Source organism: Quercus suber, unplaced genomic scaffold (genome assembly GCF_002906115.3).
Source record: "Quercus suber isolate HL8 unplaced genomic scaffold, Cork oak 2.0 scaffold_753, whole genome shotgun sequence".
In the NCBI taxonomy this organism is placed as follows: domain Eukaryota; kingdom Viridiplantae; phylum Streptophyta; class Magnoliopsida; order Fagales; family Fagaceae; genus Quercus; species Quercus suber.
Window position 1 is genome coordinate 159,806 of NW_027070189.1, and position 11,024 is coordinate 170,829.

The 11,024-nt window shown below is 38.0% G+C and overlaps 1 protein-coding gene across 1 annotated transcript; it reads right to left on the reverse strand.

Moving 5' to 3' along the window:
* Window positions 1-2,535: 2,535 nt before the first annotated feature.
* Window positions 2,536-3,789, reverse strand: LOC136064743 (uncharacterized). The gene is made up of 3 exons (XM_065766870.1): window positions 3,670-3,789; window positions 3,216-3,549; window positions 2,536-2,627 (listed from the first exon to the last, which is right to left on the reverse strand). Exons 1-3 carry the CDS (start codon window positions 3,787-3,789, stop codon window positions 2,536-2,538), a joined length of 546 nt encoding a protein of 181 aa, XP_065622942.1.
* Between the last annotated feature and the right edge of the window lie 7,235 nt (window positions 3,790-11,024).

Below are 11,024 nucleotides of genomic sequence, written 5' to 3' on the forward strand. Positions count from 1 at the left end.
AGAAACCGAGGAGGATAGATGATGTAGCGTTGCCCTTGGGAAAAGATTCATCCAATCCAAACTCCCTAAGGCTCTATCCAATCGCTCTCTAATCTGAAAACTATCTTTTTGTTGATATAACCAAGTAAATTTAGGCCACACAAACCCCAAATCTCTAAAAGTGCAAAAATTAATCACCTCTAAAAACAGCACCGTTTGTCTTTTTGGCCTTATACGACCCCCTTCCTTTTCCGATAACCCAATGATTTCATTGAAATCCCTAATCACCAACCAAGGGAGAGAAGAGGAGTTCTTCAAAAACTTCAATTTAGCCCAAGACTCCAGTCTCCTATCCGTTTTCAAGCTGCCATAGAACCCTGTAAGGTGCCACCAACCAATACCTGAACCACCATCAATTTCACACCCCAAACCCCAAAGGGTTCCAAAGCATGAAAAAGACATCGCAAAGAACCTGTAAATTTTCCTTTTTGACAATTTAATCCGCAAAAATCATATCAAGTACCAACATCAAGAATTATCATAATAATTCCATTGAATATACTCTCAAAGTAAGTTAGAGTTCTAAGCAATAATTACAATGACCATTGGCCACAAAAGAATAGAGGTTTGAATTTTAATTACATATCATCAGCTTGTCCCATCAGTGGGAATAACGTCACAACCAGTTTTGTACACAAAAGAATGAGTCAAGTCTATTCTAAGATGTACACCATCTCATATACCCATTACAAAAGTTCAGTCTCCATCAGTAGTTAGTCTAACTACTATTAGCCACCAAAAAGCTGTCTCAAAAGACTATTACCTACTCTGAAAAAAATATAAAATAATGGAATGAGACAAAACCCAGTAAGTAGCATATTTAATAGGGGTGAGGGAAATGCAAGTTTCATCTACTATAATAATAATAATATGACAAAAATGATTTAATAATGAAATACAAGTTCCTCAAAGTAAATATCTTGAAATCATATGCTATAATCTGTGAGCAATAATAATATAATTCCAAAGTCATAAATTCTAACATATGGTAATTTATCTCAAATATACCATATTACTACATAGACCGATCAGGGGATCCACCCATTCACAACTGGCATGATATTGTCCTCTCTGGTATGCAGACTCTTGGCTCCATGGACAGTAGCCTCACCTATACCCTCAAGGTTTTTCTCTCCCCCAATGGGCAGCAGAAAGAGCGCATCAAATAGATCCTCTCTTGCATGTGGTCTCTTAGCCCCATGGGCAGAAACCTCACCCACAGACAATCAAGAAATCCTCTTCCCCCATGGACAGCAGGAAGAACGCGTCATCCAAAGTGAAAGAGCACTGACCTAAACTTGATTCCGTTGTCACAAAGATCACGAAAACCAAATCGGGTGATCACTGGAAAATCACACATGGCATGGTGTTAAAACAACATAAGCTCACAGGTTACATTACTTTGAAACACATAGTTCATATCTAGGTAGTATCAGAAAACCTTAAATAATCTAACTTCTACAAAGTTTGTAAGGTTTTCAACTTCATTCTTGTCAAAATGATTTTCTATCAATTTCCCAAGTACTAAGACAAGATAAGCATCTTAATTTTCCAATACACCATAAAATCCAAGATTTTCTTATCAAGATTAAATAAAAGATGCTCATTTTCCATATCAACAATTCATACATTTCCCAAATGCAATACCAAATATGATGCATTTTCAATATATATATATATATATATATATTAAGGTTACGATACAGTAGTTTTTAGAAAAATATAGTTTCCATAGGTAATTCCAAAAACGTGTCTAACTCAAAAACAACATTTATGTTATTTTTCAAAAATTCCATTAAAAAGCTACTTACCTCGCAACTGAAAAATCCTAATTCTCCAAGCTCCAAGGAGATTAGCTAGAACCTAAACAATATCAAGTGAACCTATCACAATAAGTATAGAGCTTAAATTGCATCTAGCCACAATTTAGGAATTGCCAAATAATCACTTAATTAGACAAGCCTAGTATTTAACCTCATCAATAATAATATATTCAACTTCCATAGTTTCTCAACAAATTGATTCATAAGGCATAAACTCCAATTTATAGAGTTAACCCATTTAATATCATCTCCAACATTATAACTAGCTTCCATAAAATTTACACTACATCATTAAGAGACCCATGAAAGCAAAATCAAAATATCCCCCAAGACAACAAATTCAGAACTTCAACTAACTCCAAATAAACCCAATGGCAATGGAAAATTAAATTTACCTACCATCACATGTTATAACTTAAAACTCCTAAATTTTTCCACCATACATAAACCTTAAGTAGCCATCAATAGCACAAAATATATACCCACTCATCAAATAATTCCACCAATACAAAATCATACATAAAAACACATAAATATCACTTCTAATGCTCATAAATCACATGGGTATCATTATTAAAACTTAGATAAAAATAACCTCAAGAAAAAGTGCAAAACCACCAAAAAGATGAGAAATTTTTACCTCAAAAAAGGATGTGAAGGTATTTATGGGTTCCTAAAAATTTTCGATGATCTTGCCGAAAAATGATGGTGGAGATGTTGATTTGGAGGTGCCGGCAAGAGAGTTTGAAGGAGTGAAAAGGAGTTCTGCCAAAAATGAAAAAGAAAAAGAAAGAAAAGAGAAGTGAGAGAGTGAGCCGGCCAAAGAAGAGATAAGATAAGAGAAAAGGAGTGGTGAGTAGTGGGGTTAGGTGGGGGACATGGGAGCTTAAAACAATCTGATCCTCTCCTTCTTCTTCTTTTTTTTTTTTTTTAAACTGACGGGATGTTACAATCAATCTAAGCATCAATATGGTCATAAGCAAAAGATTGCACATCAATAGTCACCCCATCTTTCCAAAATAATGCCAGACCACCACTATTACCATTGCTCGGAACGAACACTCGATGCTTTAATTTACACCTCTCTTTAACCAACTTGCTAGAACCACCCTCTTCCCTTTGCATCGCCCTGTGTTTGGGAGTCTGTCATCGACTCTCCCTCAGCCCTTGATGTTGTTTTCTGTCGTCCACCCACTACCTTTAGCCAGTCCCCGTACTAGAGATCCATTGTTGCACCATTCTTTTCTGCAGCAAAGAAACCCGCACAGTGCTTCAAATCGTGCCCAACAAATCTACAAAAGTAGCAGAACATCGCTAGTCTCTCATACTTAAAATTTAGTCATGTATGGTTACCATCAGAGTCTGAGACGAAACAACCCCCTCTTAATGGCTTAGAAACAAAGACGCAAACTCTCATTTGCATGAACAGGCTTTGTGAATCATTAGACCTTTGTTTTTCCACTTCCTCCACTGTACCAATCCGACCCCCAATATCTGTTGCTATTTGTGGAGAAAACGTATCAAATGGTGCTCCCCAAATTTGCACCCACAACGGAACACGATCAAGAACAACATTTGCTGCAGACATCCCACGTTGCCATCTCTTAAGTAACAACATTTGATTATCAAAAGACCAAGGCCCATCTTTAAGGATCCGAGCCATCTGAAATTCAGTCCTAAACTTGAACTGAAACATGTTTGCACCAACTTCCACAATTTGTAACTCAGAATCCAATCCCTAAACCCTCCTTAAGGTACTCAAAGCAGCTCTCTTATTATACAGTTTACAAGTTAAAAACTTGCCTACCAAACTAAGCACAAAGCTTTCAATCTCACTGACCTTCCTTTCATTAGCAATCTCAATGACTTCCTCCTCCTCAGACATGAGTTTTAGCTTATCTAAAATTTTAGAGACACCCTCAACCATGATGCACCAAGATACACCAAGATACTATTAGAGAGGAAGAGAGAGAGAGAGAGAAAGAGAAAAGGAAAAGAAATAAAACTCAAACCCTTAGGACAACCTAAGGGAGATAGGCTCGTTTTGAAAACGAGAGGGAGAGACTCCTACCAAGAGGAGAGCTTAGATGAGTTGTTGATACATGGTTGACCCCTTATTAGTATATGAAGGATCGATAGTTGATCCCAAATTTTTAGGACTAAGTCCGGATTGTTGTTGCACTTGTTTCATATGATGAGCTAGTATTGATTTGATTTGTTGCTTCTTTTTTTAAAATAAATTGCAAGACTTGCATCATTAGGCTCTTAAATTTCTTATATGCTCTCAAGTCACTTGAAAAATCCTTGACCTTGAAGATTTTGCTTAATGGACTCCTTTGGCTCACATTCTACCTAGGGGAGGGTCTGCACATTATTCAACTTCTACATTTGGAGTTCAGAACTCAGCTGGTGCAGCAAGACAAAAGAAGAGGCAAAAGATACACAATGCTGATGAAAAGGGAAAAGCAATCACATGAGACAACAGCCTTTTTTTTTTCAGTTTTTTGACAGAAGATGCAGTAGGCTGAAGATCTTGGAGGCTATATACCCGTCTGGGACCCGACCCGAACCGAATGTCCGGGTTTTTGGGTGAGAGTGATTGCCAGTCAACTATGTCGGGTTGGCTTTTGGGTTGGGTTTGAACCTGACCCAACCCGGAAAATGCTCAGCCCCTTACAATAGCAAAAGAGTAAATCTGTAGCGGCAGAAAATTTCACTAATTTTTTTTCACACAGTTGCCTTTGCATTTGTGTGGCGGTGCCGTTCAATTGAGGCGAATATGTGAGTGAGTGTTAAAATTTTGGTAAATTTTCTTGCGTCCATAGCAGGATTGATAGCAAATGTGGCCATGAAGTAGATAGAACATGGAAGAAGAAATTATTTCAAGAAAATTCACTAAAAATTATATTTCGCCAATCAAGTCAACTATTTTGAAAATTCTGTTATGATTATTTCACTTAAGTGCCGCCTCTGCAATTCATTAAAAATCAATTTATTTATTTATTTATTTATTTTATCCATGTAGTTGCAATGTTAGGGATTGTTCAAACAAAGATGCAGAGTATGACAATACAACCCCTTTCTGTAGAAATTTGCACAGCATGAAACCTTCTTCAGAAAAGTCCAAGTTGGGATACACCGGAGGAAGCTGCTCATCAACCAAAGTCACCAAAGGAGTAAAGTTTGTGAAGGCAAATGAGACGGTTGTTGAAGAGCCCATTCTTGAGAAAGATGAGGATGTAAAAAATAAGAATATGGCTGAGCAACGAATGGTAAATAAGCCCCGAAATCAGTCTATGGCTAGACATGAAACCAGAGAAAGATCTCTCCCAATATCACAACAGAGTCCCAGAACAGATTATGTGTGTCATTATTGCGGATTGCAAGGACATACCAGACCCAATTGTCAAAAGCTGAGATCAAACAACAATGCAAGCACACCTCAGTCATAAGGAAGGAGAAATGACATGAGATCTTGGGATGGCGAGCAACCAAGAAGTCAAAATCATGATCCCGGTATGACGGATGTGATGAAAATGATTGGTGCCTTCGCCACTTGCTTGGAGAGTTTCACCAGAAGGTTTGAAAGTCCAAACTCTCGTACCCAATCTGTCAAGGATATCACCCCAAATGCACGTGATGTGTGGGTGAAGAGGGGTACTCATGCATAAGCATTATAACATGTCCATGCATAAATTCTTTTAACGTTTAGGGACTTGTGCTGTTGCATCTTTTCATGCATTGCTCTCTTTTTGCTGTTGTTCTTTTATCCGGTTGGTTTGTACCAGCTATTTTTGTTGATCTTACTTGTCTTGTTCTGTTTCGGGTGTGTTCAAAAATTCAAAAACCCATAAAAATTGAAAATTTTCAAAAGTTTGATCACTTGTTTTGTGTATGTCACATGTGAGTTTGGCCTAATACCTTCGTACTTATGGTGTAGTGCATTTACGATCGTGGCTTGTCTTATATGCACTCACTTCTTTGTGAAAGAAATCTTGAACACTATGTGTGACTGTTGTAAATAGATCTTCAAGCTTGTCATGAATAATTGGTCAATAGTCTTGTTAGTCTTGATACTTGCATAGACTTGTATCTATATCTCTTCCCACCTTATTTTTATGTTTTGCAAAAAGAGCTCACCATATATAAATCTCCAAATGAAAAGAGATATTGAGCTGCAAAATCCTGTCGCACACACTAGTATTTGACTAAGAAAAAGGGAAAGCGACTCTTCTTAATTTTTTATGGTGCTCAAAAAGCCAAAGGCTAATCATTAATGTTGAAATATCATAAATTTCAAGCACCAATCTCAAAATGAGATGTTCTTGTCCAAACAAAATAAATTGGACCAATTATTATGCCTTATGCAGAAGCCAAATGAAAAGCTTCTAAATTTTGTATTCAATGTGTGGGAGGTCATATATACTCATTTCTATAATGGAGATTGTCCACTTGATTTCGTATCAGTTGTGTATGACTCGATTGAATTGATCATTGAAGTTTCGCTCTGGTCTATAGACTATTCCTCATTTGATACTCACACACAACACACAAGACTTTGATTCAATCAATGCCTATCTCAGTTGTGTGATTGTACATGTTCAAATGTGATGTGTATGCTCAAGAACTGGTTGATCAAACCCAAAAATATTTTTGAGTGTTTTATTTGTTTTTTAAAGTGATTTTATACTTTTTTTTTTTTTGTTCAAAATGCATTTCTGTATTTTACTTCAAAAACTGGTTCAAGAGCTGTTTCGCGAGAAGCTCATGACTTAGAGCTTCCCGCGAAAAGGGCTTGAGGGAAATTTGTGTTCATCTTGTCACATAGAAACTTTCGCGACTGTATCGTGACTGTCTCGCGACCAACAACTTCTCGCGAAATGTTGTTTGGCCAAAAACTGGATTTTTTCAAAATTCAGACAGAAACTCTCGCGACTATTTCGCGACTTAAACCTTCTCGCGAAAGCTTTTGTGCTTTAGTGGCCATTTTTGCAGTTGTCTTGCGACTATGTCGCTACTCTCTAACCCACGAAAAACGCGTGTTTTCAGTTTTATATTACTGATGTGACAGTTTTTCAAATCAAAACCTTTTCCCTCGCTCAAACTCCTTCAAACTCTTTTCAACCCAAATCACTATTCCATTCAATCCCCTTCAATCCAAGCATTTTTTCTGTACTTTCCTCTACAAGGTATGTTTCATAAACAATTCTTTTTAAGTTTTTGCTTAGATTATGCAGAATTTTTGTTAGGGTTTTGATATTTGGGGATTTTCAAAATTTTGGGTTGGTTTTCAAAATTGGGTATATTTTTGTCAAATCTTTTAAATGCTTAGATTATGCAGAATTTTTGTTAGGGTTTTGATATTTGGGGATTTTCAAAATTTTGGGTTGGTTTTCAAAATTGGGTATATTTTTGTCAAATCTTTTAATTGGGCTATGTCCCATTTGATGTTTGTGTATCTGTGTTGGCCCCTTGTGGCATTTTCACATGTATTTAGGCTAGTTTTTGCCATGATCATGCATTGCTCATACTTAGAATGTGTTTATGCACATGAGGTGTTTGCTAAAATGTCCGAGTGACATTTATGTGCCTATTTTATTTCATATGAGTTCCAATTTTTTAATTTCCATATGTTTAACCTTACTTTACTTGATTTGGTCTATGTTCATGAGTTTCCTACACTTTGCTCATGATGCACTCACTAGGCACACACCTAGGCACCCTCTAGGCACACCCCCATGCATCTCATGCTGCACACACATGCACCAGCATATGCACACAGATGCACACACATGCACATGCATAGTTACTTCTTTCATGCACTATGCCTATTTTTTTTCTTACTTTATGTGTTGTTGCTTGTTCCTTGAGTTGTTTATGATCTACTTTAGGTTACCTTTCATGTGTTTTGGGATTAACTTGAATCTAATCAAGTTTTTGTTTGTGTGCTCTGTTTTGGTATTTGTGCATTTGTTCCCTTTCTACTTTGTGAAATTGTGCAGATGTCTCCCACCAAGCATGCAGCTAAGAAGAAACCATCTTCAAAGCGTGCACGCACTGATTCTGATCATTTCAAGTCCGCGGAAGCAAATATGAAGTACAATGACTGCTATAAGGACAGGATGATCTTCATGGAGAGAGTAGTTCAACTAGAAACTCTTGAGGACACTTTCATCCCTGAAGTGTTCAAAGATAGAACTTGGACCAAGCTGCTAAACCCGAGGGGTGGTTTATTCAGAGATTATCAGGGAGTTCTTCTTAAATGCCACTGTCAATGGAGACTGTATTGAGTGCTGGGTAAGACACAAGGAGTTTATGATTACAACAGAGATCATCCAAGACTTTTTGGAAACTCGTCCTCCCTCTCAGCCAATCACAATTGCATATGAGGACAGATTGGGCTCTACTGCTGAGATGATTACAACCCTTGGTGGTGAACCAAAGAAATCATCCATGAACACCATCAAATTCTCTCTGGAAATGAGGACACTAAGCTATGTGATGATTCACAATCTGTATCCGGTCACCAATCTCACCACTCTATCTGCTCTGAGAACAAGATTCGTGGCCATATCATGCATGTCTTGAAGAAGAGCATCATAAAGCAAAATTCACGGACTGTGATGTCGTTTCTCTCCTTGATCATAGGATTGATTGCCAAGGCCAAGCTCAAGCTACCCAGTGGCCTCACAGTTGTTCAGAAGGACTACCCCATTGGTGGTCATACACCAACTAGGAGCACTGCACATATCAAGGGCTCCAAGACTGGTGTGCATACCATCCCACAGCCTCGTGTTGAACAAGATGAGGGTGGAGATACAGAGAAGGAGATTGATAGGTTCACCTCGACTCCAGAGCCAACTGCATAGCCATCATCTTCTACTCCACCACAAGGCTTGAGCAAACTTGATCTATTGCTGGCTAAAATGGATCAAATGTCTACAGTGCTAGATTCTCATGTACAGCACACCGCGGACCAATTTGCATATCTTCAAGGACAGATCACCGCGCTCTCTTCACAAATACAAGACTTATCTATGGAGCAAGGCTTGAATTCAGAGTCAGAGCAGTTCTAGCCCTTTGGCCATTTCGGTCAAAAAGGGGGAGAAAATTTTGAGGGGGAGCTGGAGAAGAGCTTGCACAGCGTTAGGGGGAGCACAGTTTAGAAACTTAGTAACATTGGTTATTGGTTTTTCAGTCGGTTTTATTCAGTTTCTTTTAGTCTTTATAACTAGTTTACGGCTTTTGGTTTAAAGTTTTGATACTCTGTTTTTACTTCAGTACTATTTTAGTAGTTCTTTTATGATTTTGTCTATGCTTTGTAGCATGTCTAGTTTATGCCCTTGTTGCTTTTGTAAGCTTTTAGGGTTTGTTTAATTGTATGTTTGTAGGCTTTTATGGTTTGTGCCATGCATATGCAGTTCCTTGCATATGCAGCCTTTATGCTTATGTACTTGAAGTTTAATGTCATACATTTTACTTTGATACAACACCATTGTGCCATAGTAGGATTATTCCTAGATGCAAATACTTCGTGTATTTCGCATTGGTTGAGTGTTGGATTTGCAAATGATACTCTTCAAATAAGCTTATCATCTTGCATATCCGGATGTTCATTCCTTGTGAGAATGAGCATAGTGATCGCTTTTGTATAGTGATTGCCTGTTTGACCTTGCCATGATCTTGTGTTTCTAGTTCTTTTTGCTTGATTATGCTTTTATTGCTCCATATGTTTTTCAAGTTTTTTTGTTTTTTTGCATACAATGATGTTATTGTGTTGTTGTGTTTCAGGAGATATTTGTTCATATGTTTCAAGAGCTTATTAGAATCTAGAATTAGGTGTGAGTGAGTTTTGCCTTTATTCCCAAACTCACGTTTAAGTCTAAAGTCTGTTTTAAGGTTTTGTCACTGAATAGCCAAAGGGGGAGATTGTAAAGTTGTTATTTACAACTATGTATTTTTTTGACTTTTATTCCGTACCAAATTTGATTGTAATTATTTTCAATCGTTTATATCCTGTATTTATTGTGGGATTTGTTGTAAGGGTTGTGTGATAGAGAGAGTGTGTGAAGACTCAAACATTTGGAGGCTGAAGGATTCTCGCAAGTATGTCGTGACTTAGCTTCCCGCGAAGTGAAACATGTGCCATGCACATGCTGGAATGCGAAGAGTCAAGCCAGGTGGAGACAGCTGTGTCTCGCGAGTATCTCGCGGGTAAGGCCTTCCCGCAAGATACCCGCGAGACAATCTGTTCTGCCAGCCTGTACTGACTGACTCACATATTTTGCACCTATCCTATACATACCCTCATTACCCACAAATGTTAAAGAGTGCTTCAGAGAGAAAACCCTAGCCAAACACATTGTGAATTAGAGATTGTCATCCCCACCTTTCTCTATACACTTGCTTGTGGTATTTCCTCAACTCTTCCCTCTCCATTTCCATACCATTGAGAGATTGATAGCCTAAACACTTATCTCACCCTTTAAGTGTGTTGAGTGACGTTTTGGTGCTGCTGGGAAGCATTGGAAGAAGCCTGGAATGGCAGATGCAACATGGAGCTTGTTGCGGGATCCGTAGAGCTAGACAAGACACAGTTCCGAGAAGCCTTGTTGGAGTAGGCGCTTGGAGGGCTTAGGTGCATCGGGTAGATTAGGCTTGGAGGATCTCTTGCTAACCCATGTATCCCAACTGATTATCTAGTGGATCGATTTCTGCTTAGAGAGCGGCGGAGAGGTTTTTCGCCAAGTTCTTCGGTTTCCTCTTCGAAAACACGTCTTGATATTTTCTGTATTTGCATCTTTCTTCCCTACTCTTTTATATTCCATTATACTATTGTGTTGCTTAGTTTATGGATTAGAGTAGCTTATTTGTTCATCCGCTCGCATTTACACTTTTCCACACTTTGTATTAAGTTAGTGTAAAATCTATCGAGCCGTAATTTTTATTAAGAGGTCTAAATTGCTCTTGTGTTTTCAACACATTTACAAGCTTTCAATAGTGCCATTATGGAAACCACTACCGAACACTATTTGGCGTATAGCACAAGTTCCAAGGGACTCCTCTAAAATTGTGAGGATTCCTTGGGATTCTGATAAACATGGGAATACGTGTGAAATGAGAAAATAATGATGATCACCCCACTAACAAGAGACTATAAAA